Below are 25,379 nucleotides of genomic sequence, written 5' to 3'. Positions count from 1 at the left end.
TGTCATCGATGACGTGAGAGAAAGGGAGAATGTACGTTCTGGCTCACCGATTCCGACAGACCCTAAATATTAACGCAAAATAGGCTTCTGGACTAAACTTTTACTAAAATGAAACATGCGACAAAATCAGAAAAATACTGCATAAATCCATACAAAAAAAATACAGTAAAGTAAGGTTGTTTTGAACCAATGCCGGGTCTGTCGGAATCAGTAACCCAGAACGTACATTCTCCCTTTCTCTTATACAACATTCTTAAGCTCAATACGCTCTCTCATTTACAAACTTTACTTCATATGTTCTTTCACTGTTAGAATTATATCTGATACATGCAATGTGACTGTCTAAACGAATAGTTAACTCTTTACAAGTGATTCTATTTTTACTTTTTCTTCCCGTCCTATTTGAATCCCCTTTTTTAAAAACTGCTTTTTCAGATCTTCTATATCGAGTGGCTTGTTATATTCAGCTCGTGTTTTTGTTTGAATACTTGCTTTCTTACTTTTGTAGTCATCAAAGTCTGTTTGTATCTGTTTGAATTCTTCGTCAGAAACTTTTGAATCTTCAAGTGCTTTACTGATAGACAGTTTTAGGCTAGACAATTTTGATGATGCAAGAGTGGAAATGGATTCGTGTTTTTCAAGCTTTTTCACAATTTTTTTCATTATAGCTGATGCTATAAATGATAAACCACCAACTGCTGCTGCCACACCACCTAGGATTAGAGAAACTGGAGTCCCTACTCCGGTAGCTAACAGAATTGTTCCCGTTACACCTGCAGCTGATGCAAGGATAGTAGAACCAGTGCTGGCATTAGAAAGGCTGTTGTAAGTTGTTGAGTACTTACGTCTAGCGCGAGAATATTTTTCTAATTCATCTTCTAGTTGTTTTTGTATATTACTAATGTGTGCCAGTCTGAATTGTTGACTTTCTGCTGCACTTTCATCAATATTAGGATAAAGCTTCACACTGCTAGTCATCTTTTTAATGCAAAATATAAAATATTTATCTTAATTCTCACTGGCCAGTGTTTCTGCTAAGCTTTGAAGCTGTTCATTGCTTAACACCTTATCTGTATAGTAGAAAGCAATCAAATCAAGATAAGTAAGATTAATACTTCTTATTTCTGTTAAATTATTTATATCTGCGTTAACAACAACATTTTGGTTTGACGTCTGTTTTTTTATTGTGTTAGAATCCTTTTGAACAGCAATAAATACTCTGACTTCTTCAACATTTAATGGTCTCCAGTTGAGATTTATTCCTCTCATTAGAACAGTGTTTGTGGTTTCTTCCCTTTTCCTGACAACTATATCAAATATCATAGTTGCATTCTGCCCTATTGGAAGCTTGGGTATAAAATCGACAATGGTGTCAGCGTCCTTTTCAACACTTTGTTTTCTGTGAATGAGATAGTTGTTCTTATGGAAAGGTTTAACTGCAACTTCTCCCCTGCTGTTAATCGCAGGAACAAGGCTAACAATTAGTGGTTTAGCATTGATTGACTTACGGAATGTGTCGTCTTTTCCAACAAGAGTGTATGGACTCACAAATTCAAACTTCATTTCCCAGTCAATCTTTTTTATAACAGGACTAAGTACCCATTTTTTATTCTGATGTTTCCACATGTAGTATATGTCATCGACAATTGGATCAGGTACATTAACATCACGGATTTGGCCTAGTTTGAGAAATCTTGGTTTCTTTTCATCGTCGATTTCCTTTCTCTTGTAATGACCAGTGTCTGTAAACTCGAATGCATACACTGCACCAACTTCAGCATTGCTCTCAAAGTCGATAGCGTCTGCTAAATCTTTCAACTCTATAGTTGAACATGCAACAGGATAAGCTATTGTAGGTCCACTCGACATTTTAATACTCAATATTTTATGGAACTATTTCCAATGTAATGTTAAACAAACAATCAACTGGTTGTCCACTTTGATTTTTCAGATCAATGTGTAGGAATTCATGACACCCTTCCTCCAAGTCCTTGAACTGAAGTGTCTTAAATGTTGGCACGTGCATTTTACAAAAAGAGGCATCACTCGGTGGAAGAATCCTAAGCAGATCAGAACGCTGATCATTAAACAGATTATAGGATGTGTTAAGCTCTCTCATGTGAACAAACAGTACACTGTTAACATCCATGTCAATGGGACGTGTTCCCTTGTATAAATTTGTAATTCCAAGCATATCAAGGAGTTTGGTTGGAAACTCAACGTTTACTTCTCTAGTTTTGGGCATAGTAAGAGTAGCAATGAGACTTGCATGATTTAAACTCGCTGTAATACCTACTGGAGCAAACAATTCTTTCTCTAAAGTGCAGAAGTCATAGTAACCATCTTCTACAGAATGTGTTTTACCATTAATTCTAACCCAGTTGTTAGCCTTTTTTTTACTGATATTATACCAAGTAACCTTGTACATAATTTCATGCAGTGCAACTTTCATTCCTCCATTTTGATTGTTGATAGGGTTTGCAAGTTTAACTGGCACACTAGTCTTCACATTTGTTAGTGTGATAAACATTTTTTATTCAACAACAAAAATGAGTCAGTATAAATTCAACAAAGATGTTAAATACAAAACTGGACCATATTACAATCCAAAGACTATTTCTTTCCATGAGTTGGACTTTGCTGTAACAGAAACAGAATCCATTCGCGTTAAAGTGCCTGACCCATTCCATTCTTACCTAAATCCCCCAATCAAAAATGATAGTGTTCCAAAGATGTGGAACTCTCACCCAATTCAGTTCTATCAGAATCAGTTAAACTTTGCAATATTCTGTGCAACCACGGGATGTGGAGTGTCCTATGCAGACCACATGAATAATTCAAACTTACTGACAAAGTGTGTGTACACATTTCACGTTTACTATCAGTGCAGGAGAATCTTGTCTGAACTTCAGGCACCAATGCCGCATGAAAAGAGCTGGAACCCATTCAACAATAGGATAAACATGAAAGTGTATGAGCGTCTCTGCAATGAATTCAATATAGATTTTAAGACCGACTTTAGGCAAAAGCAAGACAAAAACCATGGCATGGGAACACTATATTTATGGGGTGTCCACAGGAGGTATAATTTTGATTACTGGCCAGGTCATACATCTTTTTCTTCAAATGTGCAGGTACAGTTAGGATCAATAGAACAACAGCACCACAATGCATGGACTACTTTTATATTAGACACCGGCAAAGGTTTCACTGGATCAGGTGTTGAAAGGATCAATGAATCTATCCGAACATATGCGTGGTGCTTGCTAGGCTCGCAGGCACAGACACGATCAAACATAATGAGAACAAGCACAGGGTTTGGTGCACAGAAACAGTTGTTATCAAATTTAGAAGATGTCATAAACTCTGCAGTTGATCTGCCTTCCAGCATCAAAAGGTATCAAGACTCTCTCCGTTATGCAAGATCAAAAGTTGACTTTGCTGTTGGTAACGGCCTTTACATGTTACCTTCTGATCTCCAGCTGCAGATTGGAACAATAACAAATTATAACAATGAAATCATTATTGCTAGTGACACCCAGCCGCTTGGAAAGGGTGAAGAACTGAATTCAGAAATCAGAACGATGTTACAGCCATATCACAATGAACAGAAACAAAGCGTGACAAGTGAAGATCACGCTGCAGGTGAAGATCATTCTGTCACTAGTGATGATCAAGCTGTTAGTATTAGTGATGATCATGAATCGCAGAAGACTGCTCTAGTAATTGGTGGAGTGGGTGTAGGCTTACTTTTGCTTTATTCTCGTTAGCAGAACACCTGCAATTAAAACTATTAGAGTCCAGAGATGTTCAGCCATGAAACCAACAACTTTACCTGCAAAAGATAACAGCCAGCTAACAATTGAACCAATGATTCCTGGAAGTGCATCCAAAGCTTTTGCTGCTAGTTTCTTTAATAGTTCTGCAATGTGTTTGAGTTGTTTCTTTACCCATCCCGGATCAGATGGAGATGAAGGTGAAGGTGGAGGTGGAGGTGTGACAGTGCCACCTGTGAGTGTTAACACTAATGTGCTTATTGCAAATCCTAACGCAGTTAGTATACTAGCTATTGTGATTCCCTGCTCTCTGAAAAGCGTTCTAATTCTTTCAGCAAGAGTTGTGTCTTCGTAAAGGATTCTTTGAATTGTATTTTTTATTCTGCTGACCTGTGTTCTCAGTTGTTCTCTATTGTTACTTAGAACTTCTAACCTTATGGCTTTCTCCTCCTGCAAATCTTTTAAACGCTTAGAAATTCTGTTTTTTACTTCTTGTTCTAGGTTCAAATCATCAGCATCAGCAAGTTTTTGTTTCTCTTTGTTTATATCTTCATCCAGCTGACCTAGTTTTGACAGATTATTTGCTATTTCACCTCTGATGGTTTGTAGTGATTGATTAAGGGCTTCTATTTCTCTCATAGGTAATAGTTCATGTGGAGTCTTCAGTGAAGTTTCCTCAGAAAAAGAAGTCTCTATCTCTTGTATAAGTTGATCAGCCTCTTCTGCAAGTTTATTAAGATCTTGCAATGGAACAGATTCTATTTGAGTAGCAGTTGGTAGTCCTAGTTCTGCTTGTTGAAGTAAGGAAACAACATGGGAAGATGATGACCGTGTGCTAGGCACAATATCTAATTGCCTAAGTCGATTAGCAGTAAGTTTTTGTTTTAGTGAAACTTTTGATAGAAACTTAGCAGGATTAGATTTATATGTAAGTTGGACTTTTTCTCCTTTATCGCTAGTTGTATATAAATGATTTGCTTCCATTTTGAACTGGTTTGGATCTAAAACATCAGGTTCTTCTCCTAAACTTTTGTAGAAATCTCTAACTTTACCTTCCAGAAGTTCATGTCGTGCCACCTCATAATGCAGTGAATGATGGTAGGGAACCAAAGGGATTGCTTCGCTCATGTCGTCCGCTGGCTCAAATAAATCTTCAAATCCACCTTCTGCCATTTGTAACTTATTTTTTATTTTGAAAATAAAAAAAGATGGCACAATCGTTCGGTTCTGTTCTTGATCCTTACAGAAGGCTGAAAGAACCTCTCGGGGTAAAAGGAATAAGGCAAACAGTTATAGTCACAAATAATCCTTCTACTATTGATCAGAATGAAATACTTACTGTTAGGTTTCCTAATCTAGGTAAGAACGATGTTATTGTACCAGGCACTGTAAGACTATCATTCAAATTAGAATTAGAATCTGGCTCAGATGAAAATAGGACTTTGGCTTATAATGTAGGAAGAGCAATTGTGAGGAAGATTACTGTCAAACTGGAAGGGCGGGAAGTGATGTCATTGAATAATGCAGATGTATTTTTAGTTTACGCAGATAATTGGTTGACTGACAATGAAAAGAAAAACAGAGTGTTTCAAGGGATTCAGTCAGACAATGGGATAAAAGTTAGAATAGGAGCAGGAGATAAAGCTGACAACAAAAAAGATAACGCTGTCAATGTTGCTTTTGGAAACAAATTTTGTATTCCACTTGACTTTGAACTCATAAATTCACATCCTCCCTTCTATCAAGGAGCATTGCGTGACAGGCTGTCATACGACCTGACTTTCAATAGTTATGATCGTGTTATGCTTTCACAAGACCCGGAAGCAAAGTATAAGGTGTCTGGAATTTCTTTAGAGTTTGATGTTGTAAACCATCCTGAACTGGCTAGACTTATAGAAAATCAGTACAGTTCTAAGCTGCCTATCTATTATGAAAGAGTGTTGAATCACAGTACACTTTCAAAAAGCCAGGCTGATCCAATCTGGAACATTAACTTGAATACACCAGCTAGGTCAATGAAGGGAATACTTATGTTGTTTGAGGAACCAAAAGATTCATATGAAAGGCAAATAGAAAAGTTTTACAATCCACTAATCAATAGAGTATATTGCACAATTGAAGGGCAGCCAAACCAAATATTTGCATCTGGCATGCTGCCATACCAACACTATGATGAAGCAAGAAAGTACTTTACTGGAGGAAGATTGAAAGACCCAACATCTGATCTTGTGGCTAAAGATCTACATTTACACGGTGTTGGCGTAGAAGATTTCTTGACAAATAAATATGCGTTATGGCTGGATCTCAGAACAACTGACGACAACAAACTGCATGGAAGTGGAAGGCGAATTGAAAACGGATCAGAAGGAATCACAATACAAATTGAAAAGGAAGTAGGGAGTAGTAGTAAATCAGTTAAGATCTACGTGTTTGTTGTGTCAGATGCGCAGTTAAACATCTCTGAAAGCAGATTACAGGATATTGTTTATTGAACGTGTTAAAATGAAGTATCTAGATTTTCTTCCAAAAGATCCACACTGTTCTTTGATTTGTGGGGCAACAGGTTGCGGCAAAACAAGATATGTTTTGGATTTATTACAGACTGTTTACATAAATCACTTTGAACACATAGTCATATTCTGTCCAACCATAAAGCATAACAGAACATACAAGGAGAGAAAATTCATATGGTCTGATCAAAATATATTTATTGTAAATCCTTCTGATCGTCTAAATGTTTGCTTGGAGCATTATTTCGATCTTTTTCAGAACACGCCAACACTGTTTATTATTGATGACTGTGCAGCAGAACGTGACATTGTTAGAAAGAAAAGTGCACTAGCAAAGCTTGCATTCAGTGGACGACATGCATTAATATCAGTTTGGATATTAACACAAAAATACAATGCAGTTCTGAAAGACTTTAGAGAGCAACTCAAAACAATAACATTGTTCTATTCAAAGGACCGTGACAGTTTTGAAGAGTGCCTTCGAGAAAATGATGTCATTGAAAACAAACAGGAGAGAGAAAGAATAAAGAATAATCTGAAATCTTCTAAGCACTCGAAACTGGTTTTAAAAACTGATCAACCAGTTCAGTATGTATGTTTGTAGAAATCCTTGCTAAGTTCTTGTCAAGTTCTTACTCAAGTTCTTACCAAGTTCTTGTCAATTTCTTACTCAAGTTCTTGTCAAGTTCTTACTCAAGTTCTTACTAAGTTCTTACTCAAGTTCTTGTTAAGTTCTTGTTAAGTTCCTACCTAAGTTCTTACTCAAGTTCCTACCTAAGTTCTTGTCAAGTTCTTACTAAGTTCTTGTTAAGTTTTTACTCAAGTTCTTGTTAAGTTCCTACCTAAGTTCTTACTCAAGTTCCTACCTAAGTTCTTGTTAAGTTCCTACCCAAGTTCTTACTCAAGTTTAATTACTAGATTTTTATTTTATTCTGCATCAAAATAAAATGAACTGTGATGAATTGCTGATGCAGACTTCTACAGATATTGAAATCTGTGACAGTAGGACTATACCTGATAAAAAAGAAAGATTGTATTCACTTGCTGTTTGTGGAAAAACAAAACACTACCTTGGGCGGCAGTTAACTGTGGAAGAAGTACAACATCTTTCCTCAGAAGATATAGAAAAGTATCATGGACGGTATGAATCAGTGCTTGGTTCTAAGATGGTTAGAAGTATTGGACAGACTGTTATAGGTTTGTACACAAAGATTTTTGGACATTTTACACCTCTCGACTCGGAGGAAGACTTAACACATGATCTAACTCATGACCCTGTTGTTTCCAAGTCCCTCGAATCTCTTGCCTGTGGCCTGTATTATCGATTTGGTGCTTTATTAGTACCATTTGTTGCTGGATTAATTACTTTCAAACACATTAATTTTCAGAATAAAAAAGATGACAGATCAGTTGAAGCAGACAGTGGAGCAGACGAAAATACCAGAAGTGAACACAGTGACAAAGAAACCTGGTAGAGTAGAAGCAGGAAAAAAACTAGCCGAATGGAACAGACAAAAAAAGTTAAATCAAAAGGCAAAGCAGAACATTATGTCTGAGGTTGAGCAGACACCAAACATTCCTGAAGTGACTAAGGTCACACAAACTGATCAAGAATTAAAATCTTCATTTCTATCATACAGAAAAGTAGCTGTAGCAGCTGTTGTTGGAGGAGGTGGATACTTGCTTTACAAACTTTGGCAAGGCAAATATAAAGTGTCAGAAACACCAAAATCAGAAACACCAAAACCAACAAACAAAGCAGTACAAACAATAAAAAAGCCCACAGTAGTACCTGCAGTGGATTCATTTCATATGGAATAATTTTAATATTTTAATTTTGATAACATAAAAATGAGTTCTGAAAAGACAATAGTTAATCTAGTTTATCACGCTGCAGTGATTGGAGGCTTGAGTGTAGGTTACACAATGCTGGGTAAAAGTCTCCTCAGAATGAAACCAGCCGACTTGGGAAAGTTAGACTTCGAAGACGGTGCTAAACTAATTGGTGTTGTGACAGCTTCCTTTGCAACAAAAGACTTCCTGGTGAAGCAAGGAATTATTCCAGAAAATATAAACATGTAAGACAATAAAATGGCTAGCTTGGTTATGATGGTGGGAGGTGCGATTGTAAATGCGCTTGCATTTTCTGGCAGCAACTATTTGTTTTCTAAACTGCAAAATGGTGAAGAGAGGGAAAGGCACAACAAAGCCATGGAACAACTGGCGAAAGCACAGGATGAATACGAGAAGAAACGAATTGCGCAGTTAGACTTTATGAATGATAAACTCAGGCAGCAAGGACATGCAAACAAAACCTTTGCCAATGTTGATGCAGCCATTCAAGAATACTATCTTGTAACTGGAAAGAAAATGAAGACAAGTGCTCCTCCAAAACTGGGTGACTTTTATCAGCCTTCAGAAGAGCAGAAGGTGGGCGAGATTGTTTTCATTGTTATTGGTATGGCTGTTGTTTACTTTATTGCGCGTGCTGTCAAATCTTAATATTCTGTCATTTAAAAAACCATGAGTGATGCTTTGTTATCTAAAATATATTATTCCCCAAAAGGATACTGGAAAGGAAGAACTGCTATTGACAAGCTCAGTGACGCAGCAGGTGTTTCTCAAGATATAGCAAAGAAATGGTTGTCAAAGCAGGCAGTTTGGCAGATCTATTTACCTGCACCAAGAAAAATTACACGACCACACTTTGTTAACATTAAACCGAATGACACTCATCAAATAGACCTGCTGTATTTACCGCATGACACAGTCAGAAGGAAGAAATATAAGTATGCACTGACTGTAGTTGATGTTGCAACAAGATACAAAGATGCTGAACCGTTGACAGAGAAAAGTGCTATAGCTACAGCTGTTGCCCTGCAAGAAATTTACAGACGTGGACCACTAAAGTATCCCAGAATGATTCAGTGCGATGATGGTAAGGAGTTTAAAGGAGCTGTCAACCAGCTTCTGTTAAAACATCATGTTACAGTGAAGAGAGGTATTCCAGGAAACCACAGGTCACAGGCTATTGTTGAGAGCTTTAACAAACAGTTGGCAGAAAAACTGTTTTCATATCAGTACCATCAGGAATTTTTGGACACAGAAAGTAAATTGCGTAACACTGAATGGGTCAAAAGATTACCATCAGTACTTAGAGCAATGAATCTGGAGGTATTTAAAGCTACAGGGTTAAGACCAGTTGATGCAATCAAACAGAAAACAATACCTGTTGCTCCAAAGTCAACAACACCAGTGGCATTACTACCTTTCAATCAGAAAGTCAGATATTTATATGCACCCGGTGAAGCTGAGGGTGACAGCAGGAAGCGTGCAACGGATCCAATCTGGAGTATTGACATTCATGAAATCAAGAGAGTAGTAGAGACAAATCCACCTATATATTACTTGAGAGAACCAGCACCGCAAAGAGCCTTTGTAAAAGAGGAATTACAATTAGTTCCACGTGGTACAAATGTTAAATGATTTTTTATTTCAGATTTTATAGTGTTAACAAAAATGGAAGCTCTGAGAAAGAATTCTAAGCAACTTCATTTTTTTGATTTATATTTTTATTTTGAGTTATAAAATCAAACTCACAGCGATGGAAGACTCTGTATTAGAATCTTTATCGACAGTATTTGACACCGTTGAATTACAAGTAACGGATCCTCAAAATGTGCAGTCCAGTGTGCAAGACGCCATTGAACAAATTCCAAACAATTTGTTGATTGAACCTCCAGTAAAAGTGCAGATAGTCAGTTTAATAAAATACAAAACAATCAGTGATGAGGTGCTAGAAGTTCATGTTTCAACCAGACAACTAGCACTTAATTCTATGGCAGAATTGAATGGAAACTGGGCAGATGAAATGATGAAACGGTTTGAGCAAGCTGCAGAGGATGCAAAGATGAAAGGATCCGGATGGTCAGAAGGTGAAATTCTAAAAATAGAATTGAAGCTAAGTAAATTTGCCCCCATCAGAGGTAGAAGTTACATACCTTTACCTCCTGCTCTTGTCAAAAAACGTGCTGTGCTGAACATAAAGAATGATGATGACAAATGTTTTATGTGGTGTGTTCTGGCAAGACTGTACAGTGTAAAGAAAAATGCAGAAAGAGTGTCTAACTATCATGCATACAGAAATAAACTAAACTTTACTGGTATTGAATTTCCTGTCAGCATTACAAGCATTGACAAATTTGAACAGCAAAACAAACCCATCACCGTAAATGTTTACACGTGGGATGAGGAAGATGAACTGAAACCAGTCAGAATATCAAAGAACTCACCAACGATTGGTGATTGTGATACTAACCATGTTGACATGTTACTAATGACTGATGGTGTAAAATATCATTACACTTTGATTCGTACAATGAGTAGACTGATGGCGAGCACAAGCAATCACAATAGTAAACAAGACTTTTGTAGGCGATGTCTCTTGCGTATTCCATCAATTCATGCAGCACTTATACACAAGCAACATTGTAAGAGCGTTGATGATGCGGTTGTGAAGTTAACAACACCACCGCCAGACAGCAAAGTGTATTTTAAGAATGTATGCAAACTACAGAAAAGTCCTTATGTTGTTTATGCTGACTTTGAATCTATCATTGTGCCATATGAAGGACCTTTACCAAAAGACCTACCTAAAACAGTAACTCTAAGTAATCATCAAGTCTGTTCATATGCATTTATTGTTGTTAGTTCAGATGGTAAACATTCTAAACCGCAATTGTACAGAGGACCTAATGCAGCAAAGAACTTCTTACAGCAAATGAACCAAGTGCGAAATGACTGCTCCAAACAACTGAATCTTTCAGACATTGTTATGAAACCTGAAGACCAAGAACAGTTTAACTCTACCACACAGTGTTGGATATGCGAACAAAGTCTAACACCAAACATAGACAATCCAATAGTAAGAGATCATGATCATGTAAGTGGGCAGTTCCGAGGAGCAGCACACAGCAAATGTAATCTACAATTAAAGTTTGATCCTAAGACTTGGAAGCTTCCAATCTTCTTCCATAACTTGCGCGGTTATGATTCACATCTGATCATGCAGGCAGTAACTGATGAATACAAAGCAAGATGCATTGCGCAGTCTTCAGAAAAGTACATGGCCTTTACTCTGAATAGTTTACACTTCTACGATTCTGCTCAACATCTGATGGGAACACTTGAGTCTTTATCTTCATCACTAACTGCTTTCCCAATCACATGTAAGTACTTTGACAGTGACTTAGTTAGAAAGGGAGTCTATCCATATGAATACATGGATTCGTGGGAGAGGTTTGATGAAGATGAGTTACCACCAAAGGATGCTTACTTCTCACGGCTGAAGGGTAAAGGTATAAGTGACGAAGACTATGAACACGCTAAGACTGCATGGAATAAATTAGGATGTAATACAATGGGTGATTATCATGATCAATATTTGTTGGCTGATGTTTGTTTACTTGCAGATATATTTGAGAATTACAGAAGAACATGTATGAAGCACTACAATCTAGATCCTTCACATTACATATCTGCACCAGGCATGAGCTGGGATGCATTTCTTAGATTTACAGGAGTAAAGATTGACTTGCTATCAGATCTTCCTACACTTCAGATGATTGAAAATGGACTACGTGGAGGAATCAGTATGGCTTCACACAATTACTGCAAAGCCAACAACAAATACTTGGACGACTTTGATCCTATGAAACCTTCTAATTACATCATGTATCTAGATGCAAACAATTTGTATGGTTGGGCAATGTGTCAGACGCTTCCACTTCGGAACTTTAAGATCTATTCAGGACCATTTTCACAATGTGTTGTGATGACAATATTAAAAGCAGGCCCAGACAGTCGAAAGGGATGGATACTGGAAGTTGACTTAGACTATCCACTATCACTTCATGATCTACATAATGATTATCCTTTAGCGGCTGAGAGGTTAAAAGTAAACCCAAGAGAACCTCCAAAGCTGGTGCCCAATCTGTTTCACAAAAAGAAGTATGTGTGTCACTACAGACTGTTACAGTTTTACATTAGACATGGATTAATTTTGAAGGCTGTTCATCGTATAATTTTATTTGATCAAGAACAGTTTATGAAACCTTACATTATGAAAAACACAGAACTGAGAACCAAAGCCGCTGATGCATCAGAGAAAGACTTTTTTAAACTGATGAACAACAGTTGCTTTGGTAAGACAATGGAAAACCCACACAAGAGAAAGGATGTTAGACTTGTTACAAGAGAAAATGAGGCCATCAAGCTGACATCCAAACCACAGTATCAAGACTTTAAATACTTTCATGAACAGCTGTATGGTATCTTAATGAAAAAACTTGTAGTCAAGCTTGACAAACCAGTATTCATAGGCTTTACTGTGCTAGAGTTGTCAAAACTGTTGATGCTTGAGTTTTTGTATGATTATTTGAAACCAAGATATCCCAAATCGAGAGTACTTTACACAGACACAGATTCATTCTTACTTGACATTCCAGCGGATGACATTTACAAAGATCTAGAAGCTGAAAGTCCTGCAGTAAAAGGAAAAGATTCTTTTTATGACACTTGCGACTACCCTAAAGAATCACCATTGCACTCAAATGTTAACAAGAAGGTTATTGGAAAGATGAAAGATGAAATGAATGGGAAGATAATTAAGGAGTATGTTGGATTGCGTGCAAAGATGTACAGTGTTGCAAGTGAGAAAGGGGTGGTTAAAAAAGCAAAGGGTGTAAGCAAACAGGTTGTAAAGTCGAGCATATCGCATGATAACTACAAGGAAGCACTGTTTCAGAAGCGAGTGTTTCACCATGACAACCCTAAGATCAGTTCCGCGCTTCATCAGATCAACACAACTATTGTAAACAAGAAATCTTTAGATGCTAATGACACAAAGCGCGTTTATTCATCACCAGAATATTCTTATGCAATTGGACACTGGAGAACAAACGCGACTCCAAATAGTCTGAGTGTGTAATAAGAATTTTTGTCAATCGGGAAAACCCGCTATGACAGCTTTGTTTTGACTGCAGCGGGGGAGAGGACGTTGCTTGCGTTTGGGAAGTGTTTGTGAAAGGGGAGTTAGTAGGCTTTGTTGAGTTTCAAAGCAGCCACCAAGTACACTTATCAAAAGCTTGAATAAAATAAACAAGTCAATTGAATAAGTTAACACTCGGCGGCCGCCCGAAGGCAGCCTAAATATTGAAGCGTAGTGAAGCGTAGTGAAGCGTAGTGAAGCGAAGCGTTGAAACAGAGTGAAGCAAAACCAATAACACAGCTGAAGCAGGGTGTTGAAGCAGGATGATTAAGAAGACAGCCAAAGCAGGGCAGGCGCAGCAAACCGTACATGCATGATCGTTACTATATTTAGAATCACGTCATTACTATTTTTGAAACCGTACATGCATGATCGTTACTATATTTAGAATCACGTCATTACTATTTTTGAAACCGTACATGCATGATCGTTACTATATTTAGAATCACGTCATTACTATTTTTGAAACCGTACATGCATGATCGTTACTATATTTAAACACTTGTCTAACAGTGCAGGCGCAGTGTGATACTTCTGTTGTTGCGCACAAACAAGCACTGTAAGTCTAAGACTGGGACTGTTGGAGCTCTGATGTGACAGGAATATGCGGCGTTTCTGACCAGTACTCTCTGTACTCTTCGATCTGGAGCATCTCTTCGATTTGTTTAAGTTTGCCCATGATAAAACTGATTGGCAAACCAACAGTGGTAAATCGCGGAAATGCATAAAGCGATCTAGCAACGGCGCGTAGTCTACGCGCATGAACATCGGAATAGCCAGTTTTTGCTTTCAACCAGTCAGCCCACGTTTCTTTCATTCTCCCTTCTTTTCTTTGCTTCTCCTGCCATTGTTTGCACATAATCAAAAACTGTCCAAACTGAATGTAAATTAAGATTTGTTGTGCGTCCTGTCTTTTGAGATTTCTCATCCCTTTTTGCAGTCTTTCCACAATATCTTTTTCATTTTCTGCTTGAGCAAAATAAGCATTTGTGAAAGCTTCTGTGGATATAGCATGGCTAACATCTGCTTGGTTTGAAACGAGATAGTGATGTAAATCATTTGGCGTTGTTGGTTCTACTCTCTTTTTCTTTCCGTCTTTTTCTTTGAACAAATCTTCTATCTTCCTTTTTGGTTTTTTGGGCAGTCTCATTAATCCTTCTGTTTTAGCCTTAACTGCTATTAAGGCCATCTGCTCAAAATATTTTCTATTCTCTTCTAGTACATGCTGTTCTTCTTCTGTCCAAAATTCTGATGGTGTTGGCGCTGGTAGTGGGACATTACAAGCTTGTTCCATGTCAGGTAGAATTAAAGTTGTTGACCGCCTAGAATAATCTAACAATTCTTGATGAACATTTTGCGATTCAAGAAGCTCTTTCTCTAATTCTGCGACATTCACCTTGTTAAATTAAGCACTTTTTTCACTGAAACACATACACGTCCTCACAGAACAGCACCGCAATACGAAATGGCGAGACAGGTCTGCCTGGTTGCTAACAACACAAACTAGATCGGGTTGTTATCAACAGACAGTGGTGGGCGGAAGTGACGTAACTGTTGCCAACACATGATTTAATCTTGTCTTGCCATTGGAGGAATATAGAAGACAGGCTTGCTGTTTGTTTTTACCAGATCAATACGGTAGTTATGGCTTACCGACGAACGGGCAGATTGGATCAATACGCACGCTGGCTGCAACTAGTTAATATTTCAATGGAAACTAAATTTAGCGTTGCACAGAGAGAAAGGGAGAATGTACGTTCTGGGTTACTGATTCCGACAGACCCGGCATTGGTTCAAAACAACCTTACTTTACTGTATTTTTTTTGTATGGATTTATGCAGTATTTTTCTGATTTTGTCGCATGTTTCATTTTAGTAAAAGTTTAGTCCAGAAGCCTATTTTGCGTTAATATTTAGGGTCTGTCGGAATCGGTGAGCCAGAACGTACATTCTCCCTTTCTCTACGTGTTTTCATACTTCCATAACGTGGATGTTGCCGTTGACGCCTCCATGCTGCAGCTGCTTTTTGGAATAATTCCTGTGGATCTTCGAACCAATGTGCAGTATTACGTCATTATGAGCAAACACGATGACATCATTTACGTCATGGAACAATATTGTCAAATAGTCTCGGCGCCCTGACAGTCTCTTAAAATGTTACAATTGGAGTACAGCATGAAGTGTCGTCCAACATCTCATGCCACGAGTTTCACTGTGCACCAAGATTAAAAGTTTATTGGACGTAAAGAGATTCACTGTGAACCAAGATTATCTGATTATTAGAGGTGAATAGTGATGACATATATTCTATGAAATTCATTACAGGACAACGGATCGACCCACAATCTTTCATAAAGATTGGTGAAGAAATGCCATTTAACTGTTTTTAACTGCCGACATGTATGGGTTTTTTCTTGACATGTGGGTCATGAGATTCAGTTTTAAAGTACAACGGACATGTTCACAAAATTTCACAAAGATCGGTAAGGAAATGGAATTTAACGGTTTTTAACTGCCAAAATTATGTTTTTCTTCTGGAAAAGTATGGAGTGAAAATCAGTTGGGGACAACGAACCTACCCACAAAATTTCATAAATATCGATGAAGAATTGAGATTTAACGGTTTTTAACTGCCAAAAATAAGGTTTTTTGTCTGGAAAAGTATGTCTTAAAATTCAGTTTGGGACAACGGACCCACCCACTAAATTTCATAAAGATAGGTGAAGAATTGAAATTTAACGTTTTTTAACTGCCAAAATTATGTCTTTCTTCTGGAAAAGTATAGAGTGAAAATCAGTTGGGGACAACGAACCTACCCACAAAATTTCATAAATATCGGTGAAGAATTGAAATTTAACGGTTTTTAACTGCCAAAATTATTGTTTTTCTTCTGGAAAAGTATGGAGTGAAAATAAGTTGGGGACAACAAACCTACCTTTAAAATTTCATAAGAATCAGTGAAGAAATAGGATTTAACGATTTTTTAACAGCCTTGACACTGAACATTTGATAAATCATTGGTGATGTCATCATAACCCAGTCGTTGTAGTTGTCGTCGTAGTTGTTGGTGTTGTTGTTGTCATGTTCGTTGTCGTGATTGTTGTTGTTCTCGTGTTGTTGTTTTTGTTGTTGTTGTTGTTGTTGTTATTGTTGTTGTTGTTGTTGTTGTTGTCGTCGTCGTCGATGTCATTTGTTGTTGTTGTTGTTATCGTCGTCGTCGTCGTCATCGTCGTCGTTGTCAGAGGTTATTTCTAAAGATTTCATTGATAGTCTTTGTTCTCGTCACCAAGACTTGCTAAGAACAAGCTTGGAACAGCAAGAGTTCCAAGAACAAGATTAGAACAACTCATTACATCATTACCAGTACGTCATTTGTATTTAGAACACACTTTAGAAAAAAACTCTTCAGCTACAAACCAGTCACCCTCACATGGCGGAGGTGTTTGTCTAAACCACTTACTGAAATGTTTTGAGGTTTAATGACCATACACATGTTGAACCGGTGAGTGTCTTCCGCTGCTTAATTCGCAAATAACTATTTTATTAAAGTCCGCTTGAAACGCTCAAAGATGAAATTCCATGTTAAAAAGTGACAAAAGTTTCACATTTTCCCGTTGTAACAGCTTCCGATGATATTATATGAAAATTCTGATCCTCTGAGAGGATTCCCCGAAACAAAATCAGTTTGTACGCCTAATTTTAATAGAATTGTCCAAACAGTGTCGCTAATATTGTGCTAAAAGATGAATTCTAGAACAATGTCCAGACAGACACCACTTGGCAAAAAAATTTTCAGTGCTGGGAGATGAAAAAAAAAACTACCTCGCTACGCGCGGGCTCCGCCCGCGCTCCGCTTGGATAAAGGTCATATGTGACCTTCCACCACGGAATGAGTCGCATGTCACCTTTGCATGATTTTCATATTTTTATATTTAGTCAAGTTTTGACTAAATATTTTAACATCGAGGGGGAATCGAAACGAGGGTATGGTGTATGTGTGTCTGTGTGTGTGTGTGTGTGTAGAGCGATTCAGACTAAACTACTGGACCGATCTTTATGAAATTTGACATGAGAGTTCCTGGGTATGAAATCCCCGAACGTTTTTTTCATTTTTTTGATAAATGTCTTTGATGACGTCATATCCGGCTTTTCGTGAAAGTTGAGGCGGCACTGTCACGCCCTCATTTTTCAACCAAATTGGTTGAAATTTTCGTCAAGTACTCTTCGACGAAGCCCGGGGTTCGGTATTGCATTTCAGCTTGGTGGCTTAAAAATTTGGTCATTAAAAATCTGAAAATTGTAAAAAAAAATAAAAATTTATAAAACGATCCAAATTTACGTTTATCTTATTCTCCATCACTTGCCGATTCCAAAAACATATAAATATGTTATATTCGGATTAAAAACAAGCTCTGAAAATTAAATATATAAAAATTATTATCAATTTTTTTCCCCGAAATCAATTTAAAAACACTTTCATCTTATTCCTTGTCGGTTCCTGATTCCAAAAATATATAGATATGATATGTTTGGATTAAAAACACGCTCAGAAAGTTAAAACGAAGAGAGGTACAGAAAAGCGTGCTATCCTTCTCAGCGCAACGAATACCCCGCTCTTCTTGTCCATTCCACGTGCACTGCCTTTGCCACGGGCGGTGGAGTGACGATGCTACGAGTATACGGTCTTGCTGCGTTGCGTTGCGTTCAGTTTCATTCTGTGAGTTCGACAGCTACTTGACTAAATATTGTATTTTCGCCTTACACGACTTGTTACATTTTCCTAAAGAGTTTTTTATGCTCTATCCAGTAGTGAAAACCGTTTTAGAAAAGAGCGAAAACTTTTCGAGTTATAAGCCTGTGACCAAGGTTACCACACTGTTACCAGACACCCCCCGGACTTATATTAAGCCTGGCGCAGAACCGCGCGAGATGACATGCGACTCATTCCGTGGTTGAGAGTCACATATTTGTGTATGTAAGTTATAGATGACGACACTATAACACCCTTTGAAGAGACTCCAGCGCAGTGCTGCCTTTTTTGTAGGATAAACAAAAGGAAAAGGTATTATACCGTCCTCTGAGGTAACCCTTGTACAATTTCGTATTGCTTTCTTTCGGATAAACAGAAGGATAAGGTAGTATACCCTCCTGTGAGGTAACCCTTGTACAATTTCGTATTGCTTTCTTTCGGATAAACAGAAGGATCAGGTATTATACCCTCCTGTGAGGTAACCCTTGTACACTTTCGTTTTGCTTTCTTTCGGATAAACAGAAGGATAAGGTATTATACCCTCCTGTGAGGTAACCCTTGTACAATTTCGTATTGCTTTCTTTCGGATAAACAGAAGGACCAGGTATTATACCCTCCTGTGAGGTAACCCTTGTACACTTTCGTTTTGCTTTCTTTCGGATAAACAGAAGGATAAGGTAGTATACCCTCCTGTGAGGTTACCCTTGTACAATTTCGTATAGCTTTATTTCGGATAAACAGAAGGATCAGGTATTACACCCTCCTGTGAGGTAACCCTTCAGGGGCGGACGAGGGGGGGGGGGGTGGGGGGGTGCACAGGGTGCAGGTGCACCCCCCCCCTCCAGCAAAAAAAATAAAAAAATTGGAAAGCTGATTCTATGACCATTTATAAGTTCAAATGGCACCAGATGGCACCATTTTGCTTCTTTGGGCCAAACATTTTTCCGGGGGGGGCATGACCCCGCACCCCCCGTAGCAAATTCGGGCGCGAAGCGCCCATCACATTCACTTTCGATTCAAAGTGCACCCCCCCCCCCCCCCCTTACAAAGCAACTGATCCGCCCCTGCCCTTGTACACTTTCGTATTGCTTTCTTTCGGATAAACAGAAGGATCAGGTATTATACCCTCCTGTGAGGTAACCCTTGTACAATTTCGCATAGCTTTCTTTCGGATAAACAGAAGGATCAGGTATTATACCCTCCTGTGAGGTAACCCTTGTACAATTTCGCATTGCTTTCTTTCGGATAAACAGAAGGATCAGGTATTATACCCTCCTGTGAGGTAACCCTTGTACACTTTCGTATTGTTTTCTTTCGGATAAACAGAAGGATCAGGTATTATACCCTCCTGTGAGGTAACCCTTGTACACTTTCGTATTGTTTTCTTTCGGATAAACAGAAGGATCAGGTATTATACCCTCCTGTGAGGTAACCCTTGTACACTTTCGTATTGTTTTCTTTCCATCCAGAGTTGCTGTTTCAGCAAACCTCAAAGACGAAAAAACAGGAATCTGTTTGTCAACTACTATTCACATTACCACACCTTTATGTTTCTGTCATTCAGCAACGCTTGGAATCACGACGCTGTCACTCCCGACCATCATGCAGCGTTACCTGGACAGCACAGGTGAGGGGATTGGATGTCGCAGCTCGGGCTGCATGCCGACATCGAACATCAGAGAACATATCACCTGGAACCACTGTTTCGTCATCAGCTACGGGACCAGCAACAGCAGTGCAGGTAGTTGTTTTTCAGACATAAAGATGTCTTTATTGTTGTTGTTTTTTTTAACCCATATGTGACATCAGTGAATCATACAGACCCTGTTCAAATAAAGGAACATGTTTTTCAAGATGGCGTCGAGAGGCGTGGTCGGTTCAAATAAAATCAAGTATCAAACTTACCTTTAATTCACCGTCCTTTAAAGGTACTGAACTTGTCAAATCCAGGTGCACGGAGCCCCTGGGGCTTTTAGTCATACCTCAGGCAGCTATCCGTTAGAATAACTACCAAGTTTCATTGACTTGCACCCAAAGAGTCAAGAACTGCGATTTTTTTACGAATTAATTTCGTACTCGGACCCGGCTGGTCTTGGCCTATTTTCGGATCTAAATTTAGATCAGGTAGATCACCACATCATGCACAAAAAGACACGTCACTAGCAAACTATGTCAGACGTCATCATGAGTTTGTGTAAAACAAAATGGAGGCCGGAATCACTCAGTTGAATCGAACTCCGACCAAACACCACGTAATAACTAGGTTAATTTATGCACTCGCGTGAACAAGAAACTGTCGAGCTTCACAGATGTCGTCGTTGGGTAGTTTTGGGTTTGTTTTACTACCATAGGAGGATTTTTGAACTGTAAATGCACTCAGGTGCAACAAAAACGCAAAACGAAGGCTGTGAGCTGCACTGTGCCTTTAAAATCGTCACAGGTGTTTGTTCTGACTCAACACCATCCACAGACGCCACGGAATGAAAGGAAACAGTTGTTGTATGTACCACCGCGTCAATTCAAGACATGCAACCAGCACCTGTTCCTACATTGGAGTCCTGTTTGATATGCAGTTGGTCGGAAACATGCGTATTGCATCGTTTTCTTGAGCACCGACCATATTTTTTCAATGGGACGAAAGTCTGGTGAGTGAGCTGGCCCCGATAGCATAGAACTTTGGTTGTCTTATCCAGGTGTTTTAGAATACCGACATATGTACTGACGCACTGTCTATTCAGTTGCAGTGTCCAATGTGGCGCACCACAAATTCAACGAACGAATTCAACACACCTTGTCAAACTGTGTAGGGTGCGTTTACACACCTTGTCAAACTATGTAGGGCTGGCGGAGACGTAAGAAAGGTACCTCTGTATTGAGCGCGTTTACTCACCTTGTCAAATTGTGTAGGGCTGGCGGAGAGGTAAGAAAGGTACCTCTGTATTTAATGCGTTCACACACCTTGTCAAACTTTATCGCATTTTTACTGATAACATGACAAAAACTGCTGTTGTCATTGGTCAACGAGGAACTGTATATCAATTGACATCGCGCAGGAAGTTCCCAGCGAATTTGATATCGTGCAGGAAGTAGTTTATCAATTTTGATTTTGAAGAATAAAATCTCACCTGAAGGAAACAAATGTCTCCCTTTTTTTAAAATCACAAATTTATAAAAGAAAAGTAATTGAATCAGAAAGATTAAGCTGTGCAATGAATAAAATCAAACTTTTCCCACCCAGCTTTAACAGAGAAGTAGTAGAAAATAATGTTATAATCTTACCGACTGAGGTAGTTGGAACAGCCATAAACAAAGCTGACCTTGAAAGTACCAGTACAGTCAAACACGCTTAAGCCGAACTCGCCCGGGGAATGAAAAATCGTTTCGCTTATCCGAGTTTGTGCATATCCGAGTTCGGATAAGCCAAACCTTTCCCGAGAAATTACCCTGCAGTTCGGCTTAAGCGAGTTTTTTCAGGTTAAGTTGTAAAATCACTTGGAATGTTTCTCTCTCTTTCTCTCTCTGTCTCTGTCTCTGTCTCTCTCTGTGCGGATTCCAAGTAATGTTTAATGAAACCCTCTCCATTAAAGAAAGAAAAGAAACAAAATTAGACAATTTGTCTCTGTGGTCATAAATCAAGATCAAATCTCCGTAAACATAGATTGTAGGCAAATGTTTTGTTTCTCTGCATGTTTATTGTGGTTTGATCTTCACTACTCGCTCAAAATGAGCTCATACATTCCTCAGGTAGATTTGCTCTTCACAAAGATCTCTTCCTTAGATTGGAAAAAGAGGTTTGTATGAGAGCCACTCGTGTTTGAACACTGCAACAATTGTTTCCAACATGCTGGCAACCACAAGGATTTCAACGTCGCATCACGTGACACGTGTATTTCTTGGTCAATGTGGCACATGTCATCCGTTTCCCCGCATACTCAAAAACAGGAGACGTGTTCGTTTCCGTATGATAATTATAGCCGTGACGAAATATGTTTATCCTCCTGACGTGTTTTTCAAGGAAAAGCGAACAGAAATGTCTCTCCGACAGTGTTTAGAGTTTGGCTTATCTGTCAAAATCACGTTTGAGATGTCCGTGTTACTTTGAATTAGCTATTTTTTGACAGAGTTTGGCTTATCCGAATTAGAAATAGTCTTACAAAGAGGGGGGTCTGGCGGGGAATTGATTTTGGTTTCAGATATCAGAGTTTTTGCTTAAGCTTGTTTCGTTTAGGCGAGTGCGGCTGTAGTGGCAGTACTTAGAAAACTGTGAGATCTCTTGCCATGTTTCAGCGCACATCACTCACAAAAAGACAGGAAATGAGCAGCCGATTACTATCAGCGTGGGTTCAACCCCCAAGTTCGGCGCGGGATGTGTGTCCCAGAGTCAACTTTGTGCAGACTCTCCTCGGTGTCCGAACACCCCCGTGTGCACGCATGCGCACGATAAAGATCCCAGGGTCACAGCGAAAGCCTCAGGCCTTGGAAACACGCATGCAAAAATATGAAGCCCGGGTGTCCGTTCGGCCAACAGCCAATAAAGTAACCATTTCAGCACTGACCCAAGACGACCCAACCCGGTCCCTAGCCCATTTCAGGTCTCCTCTAGCAGCCGGCAGCCAGCTGTCTACACCCCCCCCCCCCCCCCCCCCCCCGCATTTTTATTTTTTATTTTCATACAAAGCCGGGTTTTCCCATGTAACATGCCCCTAATGGCTTTGCCGTGAGGGCGTAAAACTTTCATTTTCCTCAGCCGATTTAAACAGTTCGCACCTGCATGAACCATTGTCCACCTTTCTTAGTCGTAGCCATACAACATCAACCGAACAACTTTCAGCATCGTTCACACAGTCACAGCGCCGTCGGAGGACGCCATTTTGGAGGCGTCGTATGCGAGACTGAGCTTCGATAACATTATCATGCAGTCCGCCGATACCGACAAATACATGGAAGCTTTCTTGGGCACAAAAAAATGAGCCAGAGGACTTTGCTGATACTGCCTGGCGCACTTCAGTTCCTGCCATCGTTCAGAATTGCCAAATCGAACAGTCAAAAAGAGTACGACTGAGGAAGTAACTGGGACATTCTTCGCTGTTCCTTCCAACTGGCAGCTCCACTGAACTTGTTAGCCTTTGTTGGTGATCTGTTTCGACCGTATATTTTTGTTCTTTTTTCATTATAAATGCCTTATTTCGTCTGAGAAAAAGAACCAGTTACTGAAAAATAAAAGTAAGAGCAGCAAAGTTACGAAAGCAGGAAAAGACAACCCAACATTTCCAACATTTAATACAAGGCAGTAGCCTCCCTTGCGTTTGTCTGACTTCTTAGGTAGGTTTAAGACTCCTACTGTTCCGAAATCGAATGCGATACAATCGTTATCGTTAGATTTGACTGTGATATCAACATTTTCAGTCTGAATGTCTTGAAAGGCTGAATCATATCAGATCTCGGCTTACGCCTCGATCTGATATGATTTCAGCTTTCTCGACATTCAGACTGATAAATGTTGATATCACAGTCAAATCTAACGATAACTAATAATATAGGGTTAGTGGAGAGGTAAGAAAGGTACCTCTGTATTTAAAGTGTTTACTCACCTTGTCAAACTGTGTAGGGCTGGCGGAGACGTAAGAAATATTTGTATTAAGTGCATTAACACGCCTTGTCAAACTGTGCAGAGCTGGGCGTGGGGATGCTGGGGGGTGCCAGACAGGTAGATGTGTACCTGGACGGACGTCTGTCACGGTGCCGTGAACAAGTTCCACCGGAATCGTACCGACCCAATGACGCTGACCAGACCTGCTTCGTCGCCCTTGGTGATGGGGCCAACTGTCAGGTTTGTCAGTTTGAATAGTGGGTTGTTGCATTATGTGGTCACTTCAAGTGCATGCAACACACAAAACAAAGCGTATATTTAGCTATCAGTGCTCTGGCAATACTGAAACCAGAAATGACAGTGATAATGGACCGGCACGGTTGGCCTAGTGGTAAGGCGTCCGCCCCGTGATCGGGAGGTCGTGGGTTCGAACCCCGGCCGGGTCATACCTAATACTTTAAAATTGGCAATCTAGTGGCTGCTCCGCCTGGCGTCTGGCATTATGGGGTTAGTGCTAGGACTGGTTGGTCCGGTGTCAGAATAATGTGACTGGGTGAGACATGAAGCCTGTGCTGCGACTTCTGTCTTGTGTGTGGCGCACGTTATATGTCAAAGCAGCACCGCCCTGATATGGCCCTTCGTGGTCGGCTGGGCGTTAAGCAAACAAACAAACAAACAAAAAAGTGATAATGGCTAACAACAGAGTTAGTTATTAACATCTTATAAGAATCATGCGTGTGTGTGAGCAGATGCGGATACTACGGTCCCGAATAATACGTGTGTGTGTGTGTGTGTATGTATGTGTGTGTGTGTGTGTGTGTGTGTGTGTGTGTGTGTGTGTGTGTGTGAGTATGCGTGCGTGCGTGCGTGTGTGTATGTGTGTGTGTGTGCGTGTGCGAGTGTGTGTGTATGTCTGTGTGTATTATTGTACGTACGTGCGTGCGTGCGTGTGCATGAGGCCTCAACATTCACAGATTAAAAACACCAGGTTAGATATAGAGAGATGATTTACTAGCTCAATGAGATATTCACATTGTTAGGCTTAACAATTCACAAAAAAGAAAACCAGCTTATAAATACACGCTGTTGATGTCTGTTTCAGAGAGAGAGAAAAAAAGAACAGGTTTGAGAGATACTTTACATGCACGGTTACATTTTCGAAAATACCACACCTCACAAATAAAACAATAACGTAATTCATTGAGAAATAAACACCATGTTTGAGAGTCACGCTGTGGGTGCTTGTTTCAGGTTGCGGATGCCAGCGCACCGGTGTTCTGCATGACCGACACCGATGAAACAGTCCTGGTGGCTTTCACCACCCCGAACCAGAACTGCGATGAAACGAAGAACACGTTCAAAGCTGACCTTGTGTAGAGGACTGGAGAACGAACGTATTGATAGTGCAACAAAGTACTGCCGTTTACAGATTATGTTTAAATGTTAACTTTTGATTTTTGGACGTAAAAACATGTAGTTGTAGGTTTTTTTTTCTTAACAATTATTTAACAATATATCCAGTGACATCCGTTAGTTGAGAGTTTTTGATCTAAGTTTGAAACCTCGTGTTCGCTTGAAAAAAAAGTCATTACAAGTATTCTTGGAATTTGTTATTAAAATTCGCCTTTAGTATGTGTTTGTGTGTGTGTGTGTGTGTGTGTGTGTTTGTGTGTGTGTGTGTGTGTGTGTGTGTGTGTGTGTGTGTG

At 39.4% G+C, this 25,379-nt stretch overlaps 2 protein-coding genes across 2 annotated transcripts in view; both read left to right on the top strand.

Annotated features, from left to right (window-relative positions):
* The window catches only part of LOC138977265 (sulfotransferase 1B1-like), a 16,779-nt gene extending 1,091 nt beyond the window's left edge, over positions 1 to 15,688 (top strand). The window contains exon 3 of the mRNA XM_070350171.1: positions 15,659 to 15,688. Within this exon, the coding sequence (XP_070206272.1) occupies positions 15,659 to 15,688 (30 nt within the window). The remainder of the gene's footprint in view (positions 1 to 15,658) is intronic.
* Positions 15,689 to 19,632: 3,944 nt separating this feature from the next.
* On the top strand, positions 19,633 to 25,305 carry LOC138976457 (uncharacterized). Its single transcript, XM_070349307.1, has 3 exons — positions 19,633 to 19,824; positions 23,756 to 23,913; positions 24,925 to 25,305. Exons 1-3 carry the CDS (start codon positions 19,686 to 19,688, stop codon positions 25,048 to 25,050), a joined length of 423 nt encoding a protein of 140 aa, XP_070205408.1. The 5' UTR covers positions 19,633 to 19,685; the 3' UTR covers positions 25,051 to 25,305.
* Positions 25,306 to 25,379: the final 74 nt, after the last annotated feature.

This window comes from Littorina saxatilis, linkage group LG9 (assembly GCF_037325665.1).
Source record: "Littorina saxatilis isolate snail1 linkage group LG9, US_GU_Lsax_2.0, whole genome shotgun sequence".
Classification (NCBI taxonomy): domain Eukaryota; kingdom Metazoa; phylum Mollusca; class Gastropoda; order Littorinimorpha; family Littorinidae; genus Littorina; species Littorina saxatilis.
This window is presented reverse-complemented; position numbering and strand designations above follow the sequence as displayed.

Excerpts from the sequence above, each read along its gene's own strand:
- LOC138976457 (XM_070349307.1), top strand. The coding sequence starts at position 19,686 with ATGCAGCGTTACCTGGACAGCACAGGTGAGGGGATTGGATGTCGCAGC. Across the intron at positions 19,825-23,755 it reads GACCAGCAACAGCAGTGCAG|AGCTGGGCGTGGGGATGCTG; the intron begins GTAGTTGTTTTT and ends CAAACTGTGCAG. Across the intron at positions 23,914-24,924 it reads GTGATGGGGCCAACTGTCAG|GTTGCGGATGCCAGCGCACC; the intron begins GTTTGTCAGTTT and ends TGCTTGTTTCAG.